The sequence below is a fragment of the Macrobrachium rosenbergii genome, chromosome 13 (assembly GCF_040412425.1).
Source record: "Macrobrachium rosenbergii isolate ZJJX-2024 chromosome 13, ASM4041242v1, whole genome shotgun sequence".
Lineage (NCBI taxonomy): Eukaryota > Metazoa > Arthropoda > Malacostraca > Decapoda > Palaemonidae > Macrobrachium > Macrobrachium rosenbergii.
Genome location: NC_089753.1, coordinates 22162493 through 22189574, shown reverse-complemented (window position 1 = coordinate 22189574; position 27082 = coordinate 22162493). Strand labels below are relative to the sequence as shown.

Below are 27082 nucleotides of genomic sequence, written 5' to 3'. Positions count from 1 at the left end.
ATATGAAGACTTTATTTAAAAACCACTGATGCCTGTGAAGTGTTAATGCTGTAGGGGCTTAATACTGAGATTCTTGAATGAATAACACAAAAGAAAGGAAAATAAGTTAAGACAGGCTATAAGTGTTTGAAGGGACAGTGTCATTTGAATTTTGAATGTAATTGCTACAAGTATAAAGTTTCCTACTGAATATACAAATTTTGTCTGGTTTCTGGTTTAATTGTGTAATGGTGTTGACTAACATTTTCAAGGCATCTGGTGTCTTCTTGCCAATGGCCGTACCACTGTGAAAGCACCGCTTCTCTTCCAGTGTCGTCTTGAGTACGGACAGTATTTGAGAATTGATGAGGCTCCATAAAACATGTCTGTGAATTATGTTCACATTGTTAATTTCATTGTAAGTTTGCATTTGAAAGCTAACATTATTCAGTTGTCGTAAAGTTACTGCATCATTTAAAAAATAAATGCCTGAAAACAAATGGTAATACCTCCTGAAGACTTTCCCCTGAGCAGAGTCAAAACCAAATAAAAAAGGATTGATTGTAGGGCCAGCGTCCTTATAGCTTACCTTAAGTATTAGATATCATTTTTAAAATCATCTCTTCTGGTGAGGTGATTCATTGTAGAAAGTGAACTTGTTAGCTAAATGATGAATTCTCTTTCTTTTTGATGCCCTTCTGAAGAGCATCATAATTTGGAGTTCATTGAGAGTTTTATAATATAACTGTACACTAGGTTTTGTTTAAAGATTAAGAAAATAAAAAATGAAAATTGAAAACTTACATGTTGCATCTTTGAAAACACTTGAGTTTTGTATAATTGATTCTTCATTATTTTACAAATTTTTACCAAAATATGTCTCAGGGATGCCAGGGTGTATGATTTATAAGCTAACATAATATAGAAAGCCAGGCAGACAGACAGAAGGTGCTTCAGGATCTGAAGGTAAGTTGGTTGTTAAACTTGTTAAAATAATAGAATGAGTTACCACGTAAGTAAAGTACAATAAAACGTGTTTTATTGTACTTGCTATTACTGACTGAAAGCAACGAGTAAGTTTTCTAATCTATTTAAGATTCATATCTCAGGAACCTTTTGCAAACCATTAGACCTTTTTTGATAGCGTAGTTGCTGTTTCGTCCTCAAGGAGTTACCTTCCATGGTCTACCAGACCATGGAAGGTAACTCCTGAGGACTTAACAGCGACTACCAAAATTAGGTTTTTCCTACATCAAAACCTGTTTATTTAGGTTTTATATGGTGGTTATTTCAATGTGTATTTAAAACTTCATTATTGGGAAAATCATTTCATGTTTCAGTTCTTCAAGGGTAATTTGTATTACTGTTTAACATTTGTGCTGTGATATTTGGTATTAAATTTCCTATTGCCATGTTTTCCAAACATACTCAGTAAAACCGAAATTTCATTCCATTTTTTTAAGGCAAGAAGTTGCATACTGGCTTTCCTAATCTTCTTTATTGCTCAGAAATTACTGTTGCATAATAAAAACTATGCAGTTTGATGGAGATGAAGTTGCTCTTAATGAGTATTAATAAATTTTATTGGTGAAGGGACAAAACTTCTGCTTTTGAGATTTGTGAAAATATGATGAGTTTTATGCACTTTCTGATTTTGCCTTGATTATGTGTCAACATTAATGAAAAGAAAACAAATCAGTATCTGATAGCCCCTTTAACCTGCTAGTTAAATTCCAGTTTGTCCTTAAAAAAATTATTTGTGCCTCAAACTGAATATGAATCATTGCCTCAGGATGTGACTGGGAGAGATGTGACTGCTAAGGTACACTGGTGTCCCTACTGTCCTTATGCCACCTCCAAGAAGATCCACCTGAAGAGTCACTTGCTCGTTCACACGAAGGAGAGGCCCTTCTCATGCCCCTATTGCCCAGCTTCATTCTCCCAGAAGGGCAACATGAAAACCCACATGAGGACTCACACTGGAGAGAAGCCGTACGCTTGTACAAAGTGTGACTATCGTGCCATCCAGTTATATTCCCTTCAGTGCCACATGCTCCGACACCACTCAAGTGATGACAAAGGGAAGGCGACATAAACAAAATGTTGGATGTAAGTATTACTTTTAGAGATTTTGAAGTACCTCTCATTAGTGATGTTTGTAACTTCTATTATGTAGCACTGTATGTTTGCTAGATTGCCCCGTATGGTAATACTGATAACCATAAAGTGTTATGCTGTATTGATAAGATACAGTTGGTGCAGATTAAGGTACAGATTGTAAGGGATTACATTTGTATTTGAGTGAGAAACAAAGATCAACAATTGGCAGTAGATTCTAGAATGAACAAAGCTGAAAGTGATATTTATCTGTACAGTTTATGGTTGCATCAAGATATTTTTTTTTAAGCAAGTTTACTTGGAATGATTAGCGTATTATTTTTCTGTTTGTGACTTCTTACAGACGCATCAATACAGGTTACTAAAGATCAAAGTTTCATTGCTCATACCTTTTTATAAACCTTGTACAATTTTTGTGACAGGCAGCCTTTTAAAAAATTGTACAGTATGACGTACACTGAGCTTGCAAACCTGTTCATATGAGCAAAGCATCATTAATAAAAAAAAATACGAGTTCAATGTATCTCTATGCATTTATTCTGTAGGAATGAACTGGATTAATCTCACAGCACTTGACCAGTGCATTATTTAATTAACCTGTGTCATTACTCAAGTGCTTAATGATTATGCATTTTTGCATTTCACCCATTGTCTTTTTCTTTTTTGTCTGTGTCATTCTTTGAAAAGTTGCATACACTCTGAGGTACATGTTATTTCTGTTTACTGGATAATAACAAAAACTGTTGAGATATCATAATTATTACATGTTTTATCTCGTTATCTTCCAATCATGCGAAGTAGTTTTGACAAAAGAGGAAGTAAAAATATGCAAGAAAATGCAAATTAAACTTTGGTAAAAATTTATATTACAAGTGAATTTATGCAGCCATAGAATTGAGGGTAATGGATAAGAGAAAATTACAATTTCTGTTCTGAGAAAGAGACATTGACACAATATTAAGTTTTAGTGATGCGCCTTCTTTCCAAAGATGATTTTATAGATAAAGGCCTCACGGAAGATAGAGTATTTTGACCATCACAGATTCAGGAATAAAATACAGTGCGATAATGCTTTGTCAAGTGCTTAGGGTTTGCATTGTTTTACCTTTTAGTTACTTGTACAGTAGACTAAGTTAAAATTTTCTCAAATACTGTACGTACATTGATGTGTGAAAAGACATTTAAAGGCTTCGCTGCTGTGCCTTTATGAATGCACTTAGTGGTAAATTAGACTAAATAACTTTTGAGATGGTTCAGGCTTTACAGTAATAATCTTTCCCACCCTAATCATTTGTAACCTGTCAGTCTGCGTTATCTTCCCAGTAGCAAAAGAAATGAAAGAAACTGGCTTTCGAACTTCAAGGATGTAAGTGCTTTGGTAGGGTACATTTTGTTTTACTTCATTATATTGAATGATATAGTAGTAATACTGTATTGTGGTTACTTGAAAGGATTTTGATAATATTAGCCTTCAGTATGATTTTAATGCCATAATCAGTGGCCACACTTATATTTGACTATTATTATTTTTAATTTTTTTTTTTTCTTTCCTCATGTGGGGTGGGACTCGTGGGGGGGTGGAAAAATTATAAATGATTATTTAATGTTAAATGATAAACATTTGATTTGTAAGATTCTTAATTTTTTGGGACAGATTGTATGAATAGAAATGAATTCAGGTGACATTTTTCAGTATTGCGATAAAGATATTATTAGCACCTTTTTAGTCAAGATGAACAAAAGTCTGGTATATCTTAATTTTCCATAATTCACATTCTGTAACCTGAAGGATGACTCACAATAAAAAGTCAGCTGGCTAGTTTGCACTATGCCTTGAAAACTTACGGTGAAAAACAGCAACCTGGTTGCAATAATCTGTGAAAATTATTAAGACAATAAAAAAAGGTCAAATGTTTATAAAGAAAATTTTATATATTCTGAACTTCCGTTGGTGATTGAAGTTTGCTCGCAAGTTTGATGGAAGGCGTTGGATTGGCAAAAATTTATTGAGATTATTAAAGGTTGGAAATGGAGGCAAACTAGCATGTAGTCACTACCTCTTTCACATATTGTAGCTATGTGACATAGTATATAGGTAAGTAATCTTCAGCCTTTTTCAGCTGGATGTAGTTTTAGATTATTCCATATATATATATATACAGTATGTGTGTGTGTGTGTACAATATTGTGGATGATAGTAAGATATTAATTTTCCAGAGTATTTGGACTACAGTAGTAGCTTAAGTGGAAGTGGAGTAGAATTTTATTGGGAATGTAAGAAAGATATTCGCATCAATGTATTTTAATAAATGTTGATGAAAATACAAATGGGACATACATCACAAAATAGCAAACAGTTTGAATAGAGAATTCATTTTAAATTCAACCATGGTAATTTTATGCAGCACATCAATGTTGCCAACTTGTTGCTATGGTCTGTTGGAAACTATGTCAGTGAATATGTACATTATACAGTAATCTGTGCATTGTACCCATCCTTCCAAAATGTCTTGAAACTAGCTACATCGTTGGTGAGTATATTGTCCTTCTGCAGTAATGCTGTGATGCAGGATATTTTAACAAAATAATAACATTGCAATGATCTGTCTGTGTTCATTTCAATTCTATTGTATCAGAAATAGTTTAAATTTCCAATGTACTGTATTCTGCTCTTGTTAGAAGTATTTATGGACTATTGATGCCAACATGTTATGGGCTCCAATTTTTTAGTTATGTTTGTGTCAATGATGTTGTGAGGTAAAGTATAAGGATTTTCTTGGTGCTTCCATGATTTTTTTTTTTATTAAAGTAGACATTAACAATGAATACTTTTAACTGTACCACTATTAGAGGGAACCCCAAAGAAAACAGGCTTTGACATAGAAAAAACCTATTTTTGGTAGCTGCTGTGAGTCCTCGAGGGGTTACACTCTCATGGTCCCCCAGGGCTCCATAAGACAGACTAACAAATTAGTAAGAAAGGTGTTTTAAGTTTTAAGTAGGTCCAGTTTGTTAAAACTATTTTCAACCTCAGGAGCAGTGTAATTTACAGTATTAGTTTTTGTAAAGCTATTTTATAAAATGCTCTCAGAGAGAAAGAATGAAAATAAATAAAGGTCCTTTTGTTTTCTTTTCATTTATGAGTTTATCTCTGAACAAAGTTCCACTTGCTCTTCATTTGACGACTGAGCATAAGCAAATGCTTTATCAGTAAAGTAGAGATGACATCATGTAAAATATCCACCATTTCCCATGTCAAATAATTAAGATACTGGAATTCGCTCACCCCTAGTGTATACCGACACCGATTATAGGTATTCGATCCGGGGGTGGTAACCCCGGCATTCTGGATAGCTTTTTCTCTGGTATATGTAGCAATACTTATACCTAGAAATGAGTGCTAAATGGAACCATTTCACTGGGTGACACAGGTCTTCCCCCAGAAATAGATTTTTCCTTTGTCAAAATCCCTTTTCTAATTCAGAGGTCAACAGGGTAGGCATCCTCCTAGCCTCATTAAACCCAGATCTGATAGACATAAGGGAAGGAGGGCCAAAAGTAAATGAGTGAGATCTGACCAGAAGGAACAAACATAAAAGTGGAAGGAAAAGGAGCAGTAGACCCTAGGTCTATCTCAGGAGAGGAGGTTGTAGAAATAAGGGAGAACTGAGCCAGGGAGATCATTCCAAAGTACAGCAGTAAAGGGAAAGCTTCCGAACTGCGCAGTTGAGGATTACCAGTTTCCCTGCTCAGACCGGTTGGTTGTGTCTTGGGACTTACCAGCTTGGGAGTGTATTATTGCAGTCAAGCAAAATTTATAATCTTATAAAGATTTGGTTGTTAATATCAGTACTCAACTGTGACATGTACAGTATGTTAATTATATTACTATATTAGTTGATGCGGTATTTATGATTAAAAGGTGGATTGATAATCTTTGTATGAAGTACGCTATTCACGACATAAGCAGAGACTTGATATTTTTTTGTTCTTTCTTAGGTGTCCTTTTACCTAATCTTTCATCTGTATACTGTGAATTTTAGCACTGATCCATAGTCATATGAGAATTTTTAATTAATTTTGCTGTGACTGACCTGACTAATTCAGATTGAATAATTTTGCTGTGACCTGACCTGGCTATTTCAGATTGAAAGCTGTAAACTAATACTTCCTGTGATTATTCTGTTGGAATTGTCAACCCCTAAATGCTGAATTTGGTGTCTGCTTTCTTCCCCTTTCAAATTTTTGAAGTCCTCTACTATGTCTGTCTCCTTTTAGTCCTATTATATTCTTCCTTTTTCACTTTTACTGTCAAGCATGAACTAGACAAGGCATTTGACTGTATGTCTCATGGGCCCTTCCTGTAAAAAGCCTCAGGACCATTTGGCAAATTTAAGTTATCTGAATTTTTCAAAAAAGACCTCAAGTGACTTGGCACTTGTGCAGCACTGGTAGTAAACCTGTTGTGTAGGCCTTAATTTTATTACTTTATAAATAAATTATTACTCTTGTTATCTCCTCACTTACAGCATTTTTTATCTCTTACAGATGTACCTTGAAGGAGAAGGAACTGAAGGCTACAAGATTTATCGCTGTTATCAGTGTTCATATGTCACACCAAACAAGGCCCACCTAGAGCAGCACCGATTAGTACACACTGGCGAAAGGCCTCATAAGTGCCCCTACTGCGTGGCTGCTTTCTCTCTCAAGGGAAACTTGAATGCTCATATAAGAAGGCACACCGGGGAGAAGCCCTTTGCATGTCCAAAATGCCCCTATAGAGCCTCTCGAAAGTCATCACTCAGATTTCACTTTGCCAATCACCATGAAGAACAGGGTGCCAATGTGAACTGATGATATGGTAGTTGAGTGATGCAACTTGAGAAATACTAAGGCTTTCCTTTTGTTTTTGAAGACTACCACTTACCTCAATGACTGTGCATTAAACTGTTGGTTACATTTGTACCCTGTTGACTGCTGTTGTAAGTTCTACTGGTTAATAAAATTGAATTGTAACACATGAGACAAGGATTCATTTAACAAACTGCTCTGCAAGAACTCAAGATAAAGCCATCCAGAAATATTCAGAGATGAAAGCTAATTTCCAAAGAAGATACAGAATATATATAAAGTTAGAATAATCTCATAAAGCCTGAATTCCTTGCAATTTGGTTAAATACTATATGTTAAATGTGATACTGTACTTGTAAACCAATCACGGCTTGTTCAAGATTATTGTACATAAGAGGTCTTCCTAGGTTTGTGCAATAAGTTATGGAAGTCATCGAATTGTCAACGAAGGAAGAGTTATGTTTTTAGATTCAAGTGGTTCTTTGCCTTGGAATTAGTATCTAAGGTAGTTTCTGTTTGTAAAGTTACCCATGGCATTCATAGATTACTGGTTGCAAAGGCCACCATCAATGATCGCATGAAATTTGCAAAATCTTCAGGCCTTTCCTTAATCAGCTACCAATAGCCCACATATTATCCTAAGTAAAATGTAATTCATGACAGAAGTGTATATTGTTGTACAGCTCTCAGTTACTCTACAGCAGCTTGAGTATCTGAGAAAAATATCTTGAAAGGAGATAGAAAATAAAAAATGACTGAGTCTTTGGACATGGAATCCATGAATGGCAGGGGTGAATTATACAGATATAATGATGTGGCAAGTTGTATTTCTTCTGATTTTTAAGCTAACTTTGAATTATAGACAATGATTTTCTTGCTTTACTAGATCCATGCCAGTTTTCTACACACAGTGAAAATTATCATTATTACTCTAATAATTTACTTCATGAAATTTGATCCTCTGACATACTCCTAGATTAGGTTTGATTTTATGAAATTTGATCCACTGACATACTCCTAGATTAGGTTTGATTTTATGAAATTTGATCCTCTGACATACTCTGAGATTAGGTTTGATTTTATGAAATTTGATCCTCTGACATACTCCTAGATTAGGTTTGATTTTATGAAATTTGATCCTCTGACCTACTCCTAGATTAGGTTTGACTTTATGAAATTTGATCCTCTGACATACTCCTAGATTAGGTTGGGTTTGGTGTGTTTAGGCGTGTTGAGTTTTGTGATGTCCATTCTTCAGTTCATGACAAGGAAATTATCTTAACATTTTACCATTATTGTAATCTTATAAGCCAAATAGAAGTTAAACTGATCTTTTTGTCACTCACCCTTTGAGTTGAATTTTTACAAGGAGTGTAGCAACAAAGCTGATGCAAGTGGTTGCTTAAATTTGATTTAGTTTTGATGCTAGATGGTTGAAAATTGAGTTCTTTTAATATAGGAGGATTCTGAATGAAGATAATTGTCTTCCAAGCTAACATAGTGATTGGACTCTCAGCAAAGTTGTGGATATTCGTGTATTTCAGACTATTGTAGATACAAAATATTGTAAGTTTTTGAATACCATGGGGATGTGAAGCCACATGTATTTGTTACAGTAGCACCTGCATTCAGTGTAGAATCATATTTCCAGTAACATTTACCTCCAGTATTACAATACAGGTGAGACAGTAGTAATATGAGATTAAATATTTTATGCCGTTGATTTTGGGACTCCTAGATTATATTCTCTTTGAAGAATGATGATACGAGATATCACTGTGTACTATGTTGTTCCAAATCTTCTTCCACCTTCATTTCAAATGAAGTTTGAACTAGTCAGTGCATAGCTTTCCTCCCCCATAGCTTTTTGTTATTGAATTTCTTTTTCTGGTCAGCATAAATTAAGCATTATATCAGCACATGACTGTTAAGAGTTTTAGCAGTTGATGAAATGATCCTATAGGCATTCTGCCCAGTGAGTTCCAAATTACAAATGTAACTAAGTTTTAAAGTTATTATACCTTTTCCATAATGTACTTTGTTTGTGCTGCACTTGTAACTGTTCTCTCCAATAGAAGATAATTTAAAAGATATATCATTTTATCATTTTCATGCCATGAAGCACAAAAGCTTGCTTCCTAAAATAAAGAAACTTGGAATATTTTAGACAGGCATAAAAGAGACCTTATTGTTACTGCGTTATATCTAAATATTCAATTATTTTTGCCTTTTACCTTGAAAGCATTCTTTGTTGGATATTTTCCTCTTTATAATCTTTGTAGGTTAAAGATGTAAGCCTACAATATAGTATATGTATCAGATATGATAATATACAATACAGTAATTGGGGGTAAGATAGAAATACTTTTGATGACAAATTTGATTTTAATTTTTTTAAATTTCGAATTATTTAATTGTGTGTTATTTGTTACTTCTTTTATTTTATCTTTATACATTAAGTACCAAAGGTAGTAAGTAATTCAGGGTCATTATGTTAAAAATGGACTTGATTTGGTATTTCAAAGATTATTTATTGTTCTCATTGAACAACCAAACTCTCTTCAGCATGCAGTGCTAGCAGAATTATGTGACACTTTCACATTGTGATTAGGGCTCTCTGAAGTGTGTGCATGAGGAATAGACCCGTGGGTTGACCTCTTACATGTGAGGCAAAGAGAAGTTCTATGTCAAATATTCATCAGAGCTGCTTTGATGTATGTATCATTTTCTATTTCTGTCTTGTACAATGCAAGAGTTGCTTTCAGGTTTTTATATTTATTACCCAAATCTTCAGTAATTACATGTGCTTGAAAGAAGGCATATTTTCAAGGAAACATCAAGTCTTATTTTATAGATATAGGAGGAATGCCTATTTACCAAAGTGAATGATGGACAAGGAGGCAAAATCCTCATTGTAATAAGTGAGGTGTAAATAAAATGTTTGATTTCTCCCTGTTGTTATCATTTGCCTCGTGATAAATTTAAAATTGTGAAGAACTTGAGGTATATCATTGCAGCAAGAGACTGAAAATCACTTGCAGTACATGTGGGAAACATCTTATGCGCCTGTTAAGTATCGTAGTAATTATAGACACCTGGTGGTTAGTCGACTTTACTTGATTACAACCAGAGCAGAGATTGGCATTGGGGTTGTAGTTTCATCCAGATGCATATATATATATATATATATATATATATATATATATATATATATATATATATATATATATATATATATATATATATATATTTCTAGATCGGGTCCCCAGTGTCAGCCAGTGAAAAGTCCATTCAGCACTTATTTCTAGGTAATTCCATTGATAAGGTTCCGTGTTTTTGTAGTTCACCCTTTTCCATACACGACTCCATCTAGTGGAGCTCGCTCTGGGGGTAGTAACTCCAGCATTTCATTTAGCTTTCTCTGGTATCTAGCAACGGAATTACCTAGAAATAAGTGCTGAATGGACTTTTTCACCGGGTGACACGGGCCCCTCTCCAGAAATAGATTTTTCCTTTGTCAAAATCCTTTATATATATATATATATATATGATTAATTCCTCATAGCAGGCTACAGTCATTATAATCTCTGGCACTGCTGAAGGCTGATTACATAAAGAGAAAATGACTGATCTGAAGACAGGCTAGCAGATTCTCAAAAAGCTTCATTGGCAATTGGCTGTTTTTCAGTTACAGTATTTAGCTTCTTCATTTAGTTTTTATGTCAGCTGTTACATACTCTCTCCTTTGCTTGGTAACATTGACTGAACGGTTCTTTTGGCAGGTATGGTTAGGTGTAACATGGAGTGATATTTCTTTTTGAAAGTATCCTAAGCGGTTTAAGGGACTCATCTGTTTTTTAAAAAAGACATGCTGTAATTTCACTTCTCTGTTGGCTGTGTTTAATCCATACTGTTTTAATAACAGTAACTTGACTGTGATGAGGGGTCAAATGTTCATCCAGTTTTTTGCTTTATTCTTATTTCATGTTATTCATATTTTTTGTTACTTATCAACATTGGCCATTGCATATCCCTAAAAGCTTTGTTTTTTATAGGTTCCTCAAATCAGGCTGACTTTCTCAGAAATATAGTACTTTGTGGAAACTGTTGACTCATAAATGTGCTATTTCCAATTTTGGGGCTGAAATGTTACTAAACTTTTGTTGACTGGTTCTGTGCCATCCACATTAAGGAAATATATATATATATAATATATATATATATATATATATATATATATATATATATATATATATATATATATATATATATAATTTCTGCAAGTTCAGTTCAAAGTATGGCCTGCAAACCCAATATATCTGGCCAGTTGATGACTTACACACTATGCAGAGTGGCAAGAAAGATACAAATGTGATTATCTGAGGCACAATTGCATGACAGAAAATTTGATTATGTGATTAGGTACAGGCATACAAGACTATGGATGGAGTGGCTAAGATGAAAGTGAAAGAAAAGAAGTGGTTTGTTATGAAAGTAGAGGCATGAATATTAGCAAGAACTTGAGGTAGTACCACACTGAAACACTTTACTTTCTCTTCGTATTTACTGCCCTATTGAACGGCTTAGTAACTAAACCATTCAACAGGGAAATAAATACAAAGAGAAAGTCAGATGTTTCAAAGTTTGTTGCCTTTTATTCTACCACCAGATTATAGCATCAAGTCTCAGCCCGTGGAACTGTCAGTTTACTATAGACCTAATCAACCACTTTCAGACAGTCGATTTCAGATCACCTGTAAGGGCACATCATGTTTTATACACATCATGCTTTATACAAAGTTACATATTAGCTGGACCATTTCGAGATGAGGTCACGTACAGATCATTGCTCACTGGGTTAGGTCAAAGTTGCCCTGTTTCGGAACTGCAAGTTGAATCCTAAATCCTGAGTTCCCTTTGAAAGTTTTGTCATTCCTTTAACAGATAGTTGGTGTATTTTATCCTATTTGGTTAATGTATCTTACACTTTCTATAGTCCTATGATGGGTCCAGTGTATGTTAACTGAAGTCTCATTATCTTAGTTTTCCATAATTTTCTTGTCTGGTTTGTGTATCTTAGGACTTGTGCATTAACACTTTTAACTACAAAGAACAGATATTATCTCTGACTTGAGAATTGACTCAGAGGAGTCATGTCCTGACATATACCACCAAGTAGGTGGTTGCATTACACAGTCAAAGTTGGTAGAAATTAGGTGGTCGTGAATAGAACAAACGGATGTTTTTTCTTAACGAACGGCAGTCTCCATTTCCACTACTCGCGGAGTGCTCACAGTAAGTGTGAATATTTTTCTTAGAGGCTTTGTTTACATCTGAAACGTTGTGTGTCAGTTTTAGATTAGAGAATAGGTGTTAGATTAGAGAATAGTTCCCCCTCGAAAGGCCTGTCAATTAACTCATTTTCTCTGTTTGTTCGCAGGAAAAATCACCACCTCTCCAGGAAGTGAGGAAGCGCTCCAACACCCCAGACCGAATGACGTACTCTTGCTCCATCTGTCCCTTCGTCACCTTTTACAAGAGTCTCCTGAAGAGCCACCACATGGTTCACACGAAGGAGAAACCCCACAAGTGCCCCTACTGCCCAGCGGCCTTTGCCCAGAAGGGGAACCTGAAGACCCACATTCGAAGACACACCGGAGAGAAGCCTTATGCTTGTTCGGAGTGTCCCTACAGAGCCACTCACAAGTGTTCGCTCAAGATCCATATGGTTAATCGCCACAAGAAGGAGTTGGATGCTCAGAAATACCAGTTGTAGATGTTTTGGATCTGTTGTGTAAAAGGGGCTTTATCGAGTTATCCTTGTGGATAATTTTTGCCTTGTGGGCTGATTCTTTCAAATGATACAAGTGTCAGAATCTATGATACAGAGAACTTGACCTATAGCAGAGACCTTCGTGTAATGTGGAACTGTCCCGCAATGCAATCTTTGTTTCATTATCTTTTTTAGTGTGCTAAACTTCCATTATGTACCTTATGTATTCCACGAGTGTTTTTCTTATCAGATTATATTTGGTTTGTTTTTGTCTTCTTGAAATATGGCTGTCAAGGGAAGGTCGTTTCATAATTCGTTAGTCAACATTAGCCTAAATTCTATATTCTGTTCCTTAGATCGGTTAGCAATTGTCTCCATAATGATGCATCCCAGAGGAAGATTAGTTAAACAGAATTTTGGCCGTAAAAAATTGTGAATAAAAGCACTCAGGGAAAATAAATATGGAATTGAAGTTTAAATTTTGGAAGGAAAGAAAAGTTTCATAGTTTTGGCAGGAATTCCTGAAAACAAATTTTAATCATTTGTGCGACGGAAACCAAAACTTTAAACTTTATTTTCGAGACAATTCTTTTTCTGCATTTGCAGGACAGGAAACTGATTTATTAGACAGTATATGAAAGGTGTTTTAAGGCCACTTTAACCACGAGTCTTCAGTTTCATAATACAAGTTGTCTGCGATATCATGCAACCTTCACCATATGTCGATTTTCCTCAGCGCCCAAGAAAGAAGAGGAAGGAAGAGATCTGTAATCGGCAGATAAGTTCTGTTAGTTTTTCTTTATTTTTTAGTAATAAAAAGTGACATGATGGCTCACAGCAGTTGGTGCAATAAATTGCAATATCAAGTAATAAGGAGGAGCTGAATGTACAAAAAAGTTTATCCTTTACATGAAAGAAAATTTATACTCGCTTCATTTTGAGATGTCATAAAGTCGGGTGAGAATTATAGGCAGAGATTTTCCCTTTCAAATTGCCATACCAAATTGCCAATGTGTTAGTAATGCATGTCCTTAAAAAAATACATTTAAACTCGGAAAATAAGCTTAAAAAACATAAACAAAACTATGTGAGAACTCACTGAAGTCATACACTGTATGTAGAATTAGAATTAAAATGAACTTTTTATAAAGTTTCTATTAAAAAGTAATGGAAACTTAAAAAGTAAAGATTAGCAACTATGTAGGGTTAGAAAAAGATATATGCTTTAACGCTAATCTTAAAATCACTTTCAAAATATTGAAACATGCAGCTGGTAATCCAAAAGCAAAGGTAAATAATTTATTATTATATATTTTCGCTGGTTAAAGAAACTACTTAGCAACTCGAACTGAACAGATGAAGAAGGCATTGCGCATCGTATTACATAAAATGCTTCTCTCATGGATGGTTTAACCTTTTTCTACATTAATACCACTGTAGCGTTGAATGTAAGTTTTGGTTTAAAGAATATATGAATTTATTCATGTGCGAGGATAATGCTGTTTTACAAAAGCAGCAACAGCTAAAATGATTATGTTGGTAAGTATGTGTATTATCAAATTTCATAAGAAAAGCTGCTAACCTTTTTATTATTCAGATGTTACGAGCACAGTTTACAGTTATTCAAAATACCATTGAAGTATAGGAAAACTCATGTCACTTGAACAGTTAAATACTTTTCAAGTTATCGAGAGCTGAGCTGAGTTCCTCATTTAATTACTCCATTGCTTTTTCAAATAACGTTAAACTGGGCCCTCCTCCATGACTGGTTCACGGTATCCAGTCCGGAGGATTAATTAATCAAAAGATATATTTTAATCAGATATTGACGATAACCCTCACCAAAAATTGTTCTGGAAAAACATGCTATCTCAGTAAGTAGGCTAGCGTTGTTCGGTAAGGTCGTGAGATGCGCTGAGCATGCGCACAACGTCGAGTGATCTTAGGCAGCAAATCGTATATGTATCTTTTTTATTTTTGTATGTTGAGGCATTCCTAAGAGCTTTGAAATATTGAACTATATGAACACTGGTTTTTGAAGTTAATAAGTGCAAATCTTTCATTATATGCAAGTTTTTTGAAGTTTAATGGCCGTTGAGACCGTACCATCTTTGACTGTTCAGAAAGAGTTGGAGAGTCAGGTTATGAGGGGACAATTTTTGCTAGCAAAAATGAGAGCTTTAAAAAGTGAGTTGATGTGAGTTTTTCTTTAACAGCATTGTGTAAAGCTGCGAGTGACGGTGTGGAGGTTGCTTGGATGACAACTTGAAACATTAGATTTCAGTGCCAAGAAAGTTTTGAACCTGAACTAAACGAACTCCTTTTGTAAAATAGCAAACTATATGTTCTTTAGCCAGATAGAAAACAACTCACCAAATTCCAAGGCTTTAAGACCCACATCCTCTAGTGATGCTGTCTGGCAGGGGAACACAGGTGTATCATTTAACTCATAACTCTACCTCTGACCCAGTCTGGAGACCAAAGCATCGTCTGCTTCTCAAAAAATGCCTGACAGAACAATGAAATAGGTTTAAGAGTAATTTCAGTTTTATGGAGGCATTGGACTACATCATTTAGATACTGAGATTAGCTGCGGCCATCAGTGTTGAACGATGTGGTGAAGAAGGTGATCCATGAGGAGTTGATGATGATAAAGTTCGACTGTTCAGCAGAATGGGAGTTTTTGACAGAGGGAGAAGCAAAAATCTCCATGGTGTTAGCAATTTTCATTTGGGGATTCTTGGTTGAAGAATGTCATTAAATACATGAACAAGGTTGATGCTAACCCCTCGAGGAAAGGCACAACGGCGTCTGTGATTCTTGCAGGCCCATGGCTCTGTGAAGAGTTGCTTGAAGAGAATAAAATGTCGTGCCTGGGAGACAATTATTTTCTTTAATCCCATTCATACTCGCCATCTTTAGTATTTACTGCCTCCTCCACTGCTTTCTCCTGTCACCAGATCTGGCAGCTCTCAAATAGCCTCATCAGATGATGCAGCACAGAATGTTTTTATTATTTGGTAATCAATTCCACTTCTTGGAATTACTTTTTTGCAGACGTATTTTTTTTCTAATATTCTATCTGAAATTAAGGGTGCTCAGTCGTATTTGTGGCCAAAACACCCTTGACGTTGGCTGCTGGGGCGGGTAGGTTACGAACGTCCAAAACATAGGCCTATGTCTTCTGTCGTTCATTACAATTTTTTTTTTTACTTCATAACTGGTGATGATGGAAGGCAACTCTGTTTCTCGAAAAAACTCATCAGCAAGAACATATGCCATAGTGTCTTTAAAGACTTAATATCAGGAAATTTATCGCAACACATTTTATAACATGTATTAAACTTTTCTCTTCGTTAGAAAAATATATATAACTTGAGTGTTAAGAGATTTCTGCAATGTCTGTAACTCTAGTCAAGAATATGATCATGTAGATACTTAGCAAATGTGGCCATGTATTCATAGGTGTAGTCTTGTAATGGTAGATGGGACATATATTTCAAACCAACGCTTAGACCGTAGGCTACAAAGAATTATAAGGATATATTTAAGAAAAAAAAATCTAGAATTTCTAGCAGAACGAGAGGTTACGTTCATTGTGACCAGTGCATTTAAATAATGATAATCTGTAGTTTTTAAACACTATAAGATTCAGAATTCTATTAAGGTACTCGCAATATCCAACGTAAGATTTTGCTTGTCTCTACACTTTTATCATAATCCTTCCCACTGTCAGGTACCGTAAGCCTAAAAGTGCTTCATGTGGATTTGTGGTCGCTGTTTAGTGTAGGCCTACGTGAGCAAGTTTAGTATATATTTGTCACCATAGGCCCGAGAGAACTTTTATTGCCTCGTAGAGGAAGCATTTGTGTATCTAGAAACTACATTAATGTATATACAGTAGTCTTACTGTTCGCTGTAAGAAATTTAATTCAAGCAGGAAGTTATGTGTGATATGTTTACTAATGTCACCTATCTGGATCTATTAGCCTAGAAATTGAGTTTTTATGTACAGAAAGGAACGAATTTTATTGGGCAGAATTCTGCACAAGAACTTCATATCCTAAAATACTATTTTTGTTGTTGTTTCAATTTTTTATCATTTTTTTTTTTACCATATTCAATATGTCAGACAGTTAGACCGCTGGGAATGTATGACAACTGCTGACAACAGTTGCAAGAAGTGGAATGTTCCCGATTCTAAGTATAAAGAGAGTGTCATCAGCGGTATAAATTCGCTTCATTTATGAGTATAAGGATATGTATGATATTGTCATGTGAATATTATCCATATTGAATGACTTAGAGTTTAAAGATTTATATATTCATTAGGCCTATTCTCCCTTAGTGGTACTTTCTGTGTTGCATTTATAGATCAGGTGTGAAATACAAAAAAAATCTGATGTTTGTGTCCTTTCAAATAAATGCCGCAAGAGAAAATCTGGTTAATTATTTCAAACCAAAATCCTCTATGGACTTGATTTCTAATAGGAACTTTACGTATGAAATCTGCTATGTAAAAAAAAAAAATGACTAAAAAAAAAGATTAACTGCAAAAACTTATCAAATTTCATTTTTAGTAACTATTAGTTTATTGCTCCTTTTATAGTATATATATACATACATACATACATATATATAATATATATATATATATATATATATATATATATATATATATATATATATATATATATATATATAACTCCTGACATACTAAGAGGATTGGCGTCACTCAAACGTGCAACGCTTATCAGTTAAATGCAAGTCACAACAAGGCCCAAAATGGGACTATCTTAATATACTTATCAGTGTTATTTACGGATTATTTTCGGGAAGTGGTCTGAGAGTGCGCGCGTTCGCGCTTTTGAAATAATCTCCAAGGATGAAAGTAGGTTTTGTTTACGTTCGTATCTTGTATCGATTATATTTACTAGTTCTTAAAATCTGTTATCCTTATTGCAAGAATATCCAGCGCATTTTGTAACTCTCTCTCTCTCTCTCTCTCTCTCTCTCTCTCTCTCTCTCTCTCTCTCTCTCTCTCTCTCTCGTCCACTTCGTATTTACGGAAATTTGGTTCTTTTTATCTTGGACTTGTCCGTGTCTAAATATGTACAGAAAATGTAAGTAGATATCTTCATGAAGTAACGTTTTGAAAATGGTTTGGCATGTTGTGTATGTGTGCATGTGAGAGAGAGAGAGAGAGAGAGAGAGAGAGAGAGAGAGAGAGAGAGAGAGAGAGAGAGAGAGAGAGAGAGAGGAGGAAAGCACTGATAAATGGACAGTAGGTGAGGGTAATATACCGTAGCCCCTTTTTAAAAACATTCTCCGATTTGTAAGAAATCCACAATATCGTGATAAACTATTATGCAGTAAAAATCCACCAACCATATAAATCAATCGTATTAATATGCAAAAGATAAAAACAAAGACTTTCGAACACCTGAACGATGTTCCTCCTCAGTGTTGATGCTAAAATACAAATAGGAGTTTTCCATTTTGTCTGCACTCATTTTCTGTAGTACCTCGGCGCCACTAACGTTCTCCCTTTCGTTTCTTTACAGATCAAGAAGGAATTCCTGCGGGAGGGGTCGACGCCGCCATCGGATCCCATGGTAAAGAATCTCACGTTAAAGGGCTATCAGTGTTTTGCCTGTTCGTACACCACTGTCCTAAAGACCGACCTTTTGAAACACCACCTGGTGCACACGCGGGAAAGGCCGCACAAGTGCCCCTTCTGCCCCGCTGCTTTTTCGCAGAAGGGCAACTTGAAGACCCACATTCGTAGGCACACGGGGGAAAAACCCTTTGCTTGCACCAAGTGTCCTTACAGAGCCACTCACAAACGCTCGCTGGAAATTCATACGATTAATCACCACAGGGAGGAAAGCTAGGCCTATAGCTCCGAGGCGTTTTTGTTTTGGGTAAGTCAAGGGTGTCATAACCTTCCTTTTTTTTTTGTCAGTCAGCAGATTAAAAGCTTCTTCATTTTTAAAAGCGTCTTCATTTACATAGGCGTGGATTCCGAAGAAGGCATGTGAATGTCTCGTTTTGTTTAGAAGTAAAGAGCACCCATTTCGAATCAGAATAATGCAACGATTTCATGGGCGGTTTCATGGGTTTGCAAGGTTTTCATGGGTTGTAACAGAGCTTCGAATCTAAATTAAGCCATATAATTAAGGATTAAAATATAAAGTAAGATTAAAAAAAAAAACAGATGAAAATGAAACACTTAATCTTAAAACCGTTCTGTAGCTTCAGGGACATAGTTTTTTAGTGTTGATTGGGAAATTAAATCAGCTCGCTACAGGAAAAGAGGGAACAGTTTGAGTAAGTTAATTATATCATTTCCAAAATGTTAAATGACTATGGAATTTCAGGGCAAAAAAGATGGACTTGTATGAATATAAATGCAAGTCAAGTGAGATTTCATTTTATCAGTGTAGGATGACAAATCACTTACGAATCAAGATCTAGGATTTTAGGGTTCAGTTCCGTTGCATATTACACTCGGGTAACCATGCTTTGAAACGCATTTAACAAGAAATCGATTTAACGTTAATTTGAAAAGCTATTATAAAATATATTATAAGATTAGTAGCGGTAATAGTAGCAGGGCATAAAGTTCACAGGCCATAAACCATATTTTTACATATTATAGTAAACTTTCATTAGAATAGCGTTCGTAACTGAAAAAAATAGAAATAACTATGAACAACAGTTTTAATTTTGAATATATGCAATTGAAAACAAATAACAGTAAACAAAAATATGCATAAAAGCCGAAAAATATATAAGCTAACAAACAGAAGAAAGTAGGTGCGAATCTTAGACTGAGCGAAGCCATTGGTACGGTGATAACGTTGGTTTGCAATACAAGAAGAAGAAGAGAAATACAACGTCCTCTGCTCCCACTTAAGGTAAGAAAAAGCGGTCATAGACCAATTCCCGATTTTGTGTTCATGGAAAGAGACTCTTGTACTGTCTTGATGGTGATGGCCTACTAACATCTAACTTCAGAAGAACTGGCTCCGCAGATCAACTGTTTGCGAGACTGACATTAACAACAAAATTACTAACATTTAGAATACTAACACAGTAGTAGTAGTAATAATAATAATAATAATAATAATAATAATAATAATAATAATAATAATAATAATAATAATAATAATAGTTACCTTTTTACGAAAAAGCTTAAAATCTTTTAATTTGATAACTCCAGACTCTTCATACCTTTCCTTGTCCCTCACGGAAAACCACAGAGTTCATAGTATATAAAGAGACTGTACGGTCTTTGGTGGAACTACTTGACTTGGCTGTAATCTATCATAGAATTCACCTTCAAATTCGCTCATGAAAGAAATGACAGAGTATAGTACTAGCTTTGTGAGTAATCTAACCAATTTTAACAAGGCGCTGTGTAGGCCTTCTGAACGATTAGTTTGACGAAAGTGTAGCTGCAGGAGAAACAGCGAGAACACAATGACATTTCTAGCTCATCTTGAAGCCCAAGAGTAGTGTTGGTTGTAGTTATAGCACAGCCAAGTCAGCTTTTCTTTACCGATCTTGAATCACGTTACTGCGAACGTTGACGCAGGTTGCCAGTATCTTTCTCAAGGTGGTATGGCGTACATATTTATTAAGGTCTCTGGTGGTGGTGTCGTATAGGTACGAAGAAGCATTTGGCTTAAATATACGAGCAAGTGCAATGGAGATGCTTTTTAACATAAACACTCATTTTGAATTTTTTTTTTTCTTCCCGTCATGCATGGTTGTTGGGCAAAGGTGTACCTTAGTTGGTGTCAAATCTGAAGCATTTATTAATGATTCTACATGTTTTTCATTATTTTTTTATTTCCAGTAAACAGTTATAGAAGGTTATGATGTCCTCGACAAAATTCAGGAGAGATTCCAACGTTCCTCCTCGATCGTTAATATATTTGAAGGCCGGTTCACCCTCTGTACACGTTATCGTTAGTAGGCCTATTCTTGCCTCTGACAACTAGAGTGTGTTGTAAAACATTTCCATATATATACGAGTATATACACGACCCTACACGAGAGAGCATTAAAAGGGATGGAATTGGGGTAAATTCTAAAATTCCGTAAAAAGAAGTAAAAGGAAAACATTTTTTTTTACAAGAGAATTCAGCTTCTGGTATAGCCTATCAGTCAAATTATCCCCCTCATATCTCTTATGCATGACTTCATAAATATTTACTGTAATGTATATAAAAAAAAGTTATGCTTTGAATTCAATAGCAAATGTAACCTCATATAGCGTTCGATCTTTGCTTTAAATTCGTTAACATTTAGTGAACTTTCGCTATCACTAGTGCAAGTAATGATAGGCTTATAAACTGCTTTTCCCTTTCCGGTAACCAAGTGGAAAATGTATGCAAATACTCCAGGTGAAAGGAGGAATTAAATATTTGTTGTTTTCTATTACCTATCAAGTCAGTAGATCTAGGTTTCGTCTCTTAATCTTTAATTTTCAAAATACAAGTCTCAGTATCAGCTTTGACTGAGGTTTCTTGCATTCACTGTCTTCCAGAGCTCGGCAACTACGAGAGATATTAGGATCCGCTCAACAGCGATGACAATTACTATTTATTTGGGAAACTTTGCAGTTCAGAGCACAGGGTTAGAACAACATCCCCACATAGTCGAATTTTCTTGTAAAAAAAAAATGCTGTTTGTTTTCTTATACAAAAGATTGTCTTATTTTCCACAAGTGACCTCACTCGTCAAGACACTGAAGCAGCATAGGCCTACCGTTAGGCTACACTTATGACGTCACGTAGATTTAGAGAAACAGGGGAACCGGTCTTCATTTAATCTCGGTGGCCTTGATTCTACCCTTCAGAAAATGTCAGTTCGTTGCATTTTACTAAATTAGCTACACACATCAGACGATTACTGACGGGGTTTACATTTGCCCGAGTTATTCGTCAATCAATTTGAATTTTACTGCAATAAAATATTATTATTCTGATAGTTATAGAACTTCTCGTAATTCATCAAATTTCTTAACATCGTTTGCACCTTTCTCAGTCATTTTAAACCCTAATGCAGTATTTTTGTAAGCCTAATACACCGTAGCTCAGGGAAATGGAAATCCAGTCTTCGCAGTCATGCATGTTTTATGATGTGGTATAAATTAAGAAATTCATGTATGGTGCAAGTTGAGAAATTCATACATACTGTGGTTCTGCCTTCTTCTTTGCATGACATGGTCAGAGTTGAGACTATGGATGTGATAGCGCTAGACCTAGTTAGCTCTCTTCATCATTCTCTTCCTAGACCTACTATCCATTTCAGGGACCGAGCGTCATCGTTTTTCTCAAATATCTTCAAATTATTCGATCGAAATGGTACTTTTGGTAATAAATGGTACTTTTGGTAATAAAGTGCATTGTCAAATGATTTTAGTTAAGGCGTTTACTCGACTTACATGGTGTTGCCAAGCATCGTCAAACTATGCATTCAAACGTCCTTTTGAATGCATAGTGGGAGGTGTCTTGTACACTGTGCCAGAGTACCATTTCGATCAAATAATTAATTTGAAAGATATTTACGAAAAACGATGACTCGCTGTCCCTGAAATGGATAGTGGTTCGCTCTCTCCATTATTCTCCTCCGTCTTCTAACGAGTTACATCTGGCTTCTAGAAATAACTAAGAATGCACTTCTAGTTTCTAGGAAGAACTGACAAATGATAGTACTGTGAACAAGACTATTCTGGTAGTAAAAAGAATATTTCGTTTAAACTTATCTGTTTTGCTGTAAATTTATTCATATGCAATAGAAATGCATTTAGATTTGTGACTTTGCACCTCTGTGTATGATAATCTGATTTAAAATACTTTAAAAACTTGACTACTTAAAATATGAGTTGGCTGTAACTTTGTTTAATTATGGATTAATACAATGCGTTTATCATTTCACCTATCTTTGCTTAGTAGACATTTCCTTATATACCTTTGGTTTATTATTTATGCATATTTAAATATATAAAGAAATGTAATGTTTCCATAAAAATGAAACAAAACACACCAACCTTATCCATACATATTACGCCACTCACCTCTGTTTAAAACATTCTTGCTCGTCCTGGAAATTAGGACTCTTCTAGTCTAACATCTCTTCTGTTGACTCCAGACTCCGTTTTCTGAGTCTCCCTCCCTCTCTCTCTCTCTCTCTCTCTCTCTCTCTCTCTCTCTCTCTCTCTCTCTCTCCCCATTTCCTTCAAGACCTCTGCATTATACACCTTTTCACCAGCCTATCATCCTCCTTTCTGAGTAGCCAGTGACCAAATCTATTCGAAGCACTTATATTGTCTTTTCACCTGTGCAAACCTTTGTCCTCTTTCATGTCAGATCTTCATATTTTTCAGCCTTTCACTCATTCATACACTACTGTCCATCTTGATGTATTTTTTCTTTCTTCCTTTGTTCACGTTCAACATTCTCACTTCACTTCTACATAGGAGAGTGTATTCGTCAGTTCCCACAAATTGCGATTTTTCATTCCTCTTCTCTTCCAAAGCTTTTGCAGAGATTCGTCTACTTTTCAAATTTCATATTCTTTACCATCTTTAGTAACCATTATTGCTTCATCTCTGCGGCTCCCATTTAACTGCTTAACTAACTTATTCTTGCTGTCTTTCACTTTCAACTTTCTCCTCCTTCACCAGTTTCTGCAGACTGTGATCCCTCTTAGCCTACAAAGCTCTTATCCTCTTGATATTTTTCATTATCCAGTACATAAAAATATTAAACAGCCACAGAAACAACAATCTTGCTTAAAGAAAAAATGTCCAAAGATATTGGCATGCACTTACTTTGCAACGAATGAAATGTGTCGTATGTGGGTCTTACCGGAAAAAGCTTAAGATGAGAATAACCAAGCACCAACAATTGGTATTTTAAGTGAAATTCTGCCATTGTTATTCTCTAACGAATTCTACACCCAGTAAATGCCTGTAAATAGAAACCTCTCTTATGTATAGTGCTCCCGTGGGCTGCCAAAACCTTTGTTGACTGATAAGGGGTGGAGAGTAATTGAAATGTAATACTTTACCATATCTTTTGTTTCCTTACCCCCATGGATGGTGTTTACGTTCACAATGATCTTTCAACTGCTGGACCTGAGGACAAATACACTGTACACAATCTTCCATTCAATTGCAAGTTTCACATTCCTGTATTTACACTGCACATCATCCTTTCATATTGTTCTCAGCCATTCACCAAAATCCTCTCTTCTCTTCCCAGATCAAGCAAGAAATCTTTGCAGATAAAGGAGAAGATTTACCAGACCCCCACCTCCTGAAAGCATACCAGTGCAGTGACTGTCCTTACTTCACGCACCGCAGGAACCACCTGCAGAAGCACATCCTGGTCCACACGAAGGAGAAACCGCACCAGTGTCCCCACTGTCCCTCGGCCTTCTCTCAGAAGGGGAATCTGAAGACGCACATACGCACTCATACCGGCGAGAAGCCCTTCGCCTGTCCCAAGTGCTCCTACAGGGCAACGCACAAGCGCTCTTTGAAAATTCACTTGGGAAACAGACACCAGGAGCAGTGTTGAAGGTGTTCAGCAGTTTCCCACGTGGGAAAGAGATTCTGTTTCCTTCAGGCATCAGTAAAGTCTTTGGCAGAAACTGACAGACAGTAATCACTGAACAGTTTGTCAGACGTATGAATAAAATATGACACTCTTCACTTAGCAATCAGGTCTGACAAATATCAACAATCATTTGGTGAGTTTTTTCAACACTTAAAAATTACAGAAAGCTAATTATAATGTGAATTTTCCAAAACTAATTACGTGAAAGAGGCAGTATCCCGTTCTGAGAAATGTATTTGACTGTACACAATAAATTAGAAATGACTCTATATGGTTTTTTAAAGATTTTAATTGTACTGGCAGTCAAGTGTAATTAGTGGGAGAGAGAGATTTTACCCTAAGTTTGGATGCCAAAGACCTCTGTGTGATGGAGAGACCTCAGTGTGATAGTAAGAGCTTTTGAAGGATAATTGCAGCCCTTCGATCCTGGAAAGCGACCAGGTTGCACTCACACCATGAACAACTGCGCTCGATGGCGTCATTCATTGTGAATGGGGGTCATTCAGTATTCTGTGTTAATTAAGACTGGTATTCTGTAATTCAGAATAACAGTCAGACTGTAAGCCTGAGTATATTTTCTTGAGATTTACCTTTAGTTTCTCATCATCATATTGTTCTATCCCCCTCTCAGTCCCCTATGTAGCACGCGTCAGGCTACATCATCTTATTTTTTTTTGTGTGTGTACTTCGGCTCTGGGCTACAAAAGGACACGGGGTTGCTATCACCATTTTCATTTGCTTTTCCAAGAAAATGATCCAAGAGTAAAATGGAGGATATGAGGTCACCCTAACCACACTTCTAGGACACCAGAAGGCAATCAGCTGGGCTGTTGTATATCAGTGGCCAAATTTTTCATGAAAGTCATTTTTAAAAGACTTTAAGTAGCCAGCTTCAGTGTAATAATTATTCTCTGACGTTTTACCAAAGATTATATTAATTTTATGTTATTCCGGGTGTATATGCCATGAATTTGTAAATATAGATTCAGACGAATTACTTTTGTTTTATTTCAACACACCTTTTATATGCAGTTCTGTTAGCGAGTCTCCGTGCAGCTGCTGATCAGGTTGGCACTTATTTCCTTTATTAACCCGGTAATAAGGTTAGAAAATTGCCTTAAACTGGTAAAAAATTTCAGTCGTAAAGGACGTTATTTTCGCTCTTAATTAGGAAGTCGAGCACAGTGTTTACATGTAGAGGTCCGGACCAATGGGAGCTCTCGTAGCTGATGACGTCACGAAACGTCATTAACTTCACTTGACAACCAATAGCAGTAGCTCTTTCGGTTTGGAAGTTGGAGTGCGTGACTGAAGTGGTAGTTTACCGTTTTGTTTTCGCAGTTTTATGAAGTTGCAGGTTGTTGTCGAAGTTTTTATGATTACGATAAGTGTTAACGTAGTTCCAGGATCAATTGTTGTAAGTGTTGTGTGCGTAGAAGTGCTACGAAGTGTTGAAAACCCGCCGGACCGTAGACCTATGGCAGTGTGTTTTGATACAGGCTAGTTGTCAAATGCTGCTTTGAGATTTATTACTTTTTACAAAGGCAAATCTGGCCCGGCCAGGTGGCAATGATGTGAAGTTCGACGGAATATCAAGACGAAAATGTTATAAGTTATCGTACATCGATAGCCTTAATAGTGGGCTCTGGAAATACAGATTAACCTAACTTTTTTTTTCTTCAGTAATTTGGTGTATCCTAACCCAACAACGCCGAACCTTACCTAACCTAACCTTTTGTAGCCTAAGGTCTCACCCCATAAGTCAATAACAAGAATCCCCAAAAATCGAACATTTTAACATATAATGGTAAACTATATTTTTGAATTACTGTAAATTTATACAAAATGCATTGGTTTAAAAATATAGCAGCTGCTCGCTATATGAAGAATACTAATGTAGGTCTATGTATAAAACATATAGAAAGAAACAGGATACCGACTGTCACTAGTAAATGTATTTTGATAGGTTTTAATTACTGTAAACTTATATAAAATCAATTAGTCTGAAATAGTGTAGCTACTTGCAGTGCTAAGAAAGTTTGCTTTAGGCGTATTAAAGTATTTTGGAAATTCTACCAAAAGTTTTTAAAGCTAAAACAGTGAAAGTCAAAATACGTAAATTTTTTGGTAATTTCAGACTAAATTTAACCGTTAATATACACCGACGGTTCTGTTACCTTAATGATTTTATTCCTATTTAATAAATAATTGGACCTAGGACTAGAAATTCATTCACTCGTGTCACAAATGCTCCATCCCTTTTCCTCTTAATGCTTCATAATTCTCCCCCCACATCCATAACCCATTCACTCCCGCTACCACCTCTTCCATCTCCCCTTCCATCACACGATCTACCCCAACACAGTCCCCCTTTCCCCCCCCCCTTTCCCCACGACCATCAAGGATCAGCCTACACCTGAAGACGAAAGTGAGCTGCCTTTGGTGAGTGTTGAACTTTTGACTCCTAGGAAGAACGTCATAGGTTAACCAGCGTTCAGGTTATGGTTATTTTCAGGTTACGTTTACCTTCAGGTTATGTTTATTTGTGATCGTTAGGGTACCTTAGATTATTTGTTGTTGTTGTAATTTAGTGAAATATGTAGTGACGTGTGAAAACGTTTTTTTTCACTGACGATGTCCCACCAGAGGTTCTACATTCGTCCCTGTGTTGGGTTTAGTTTGTTTTGCTTGTTTATGCTTTTCATCACAGTGATTTCTTGCATGC

General features: G+C 35.8%; 1 protein-coding gene across 10 annotated transcripts in view; it reads left to right on the top strand.

Annotated features, from left to right (window-relative positions):
• LOC136844997 (zinc finger and BTB domain-containing protein 14-like) overlaps positions 1-25352 on the top strand; it is a 152983-nt gene extending 127631 nt beyond the window's left edge. For 2 of the 10 annotated variants that reach the window (XM_067114588.1, XM_067114567.1), the window contains exons 6-7: positions 18286-18645; positions 24001-25352. In XM_067114588.1, the coding sequence (XP_066970689.1) occupies positions 18286-18615 (330 nt within the window). In that variant the 3' untranslated portion in view covers positions 18616-18645; positions 24001-25352. Of the gene's footprint in view, positions 1-1771; positions 2089-6645; positions 9900-12388; positions 17162-18285; positions 19642-24000 lie in introns of those variants that run through there. The other 8 variants (XM_067114597.1, XM_067114578.1, XR_010855031.1 and 5 more) reach the window with 7 other exon arrangements.
• The last annotated feature ends 1730 nt before the right edge of the window (positions 25353-27082 follow it).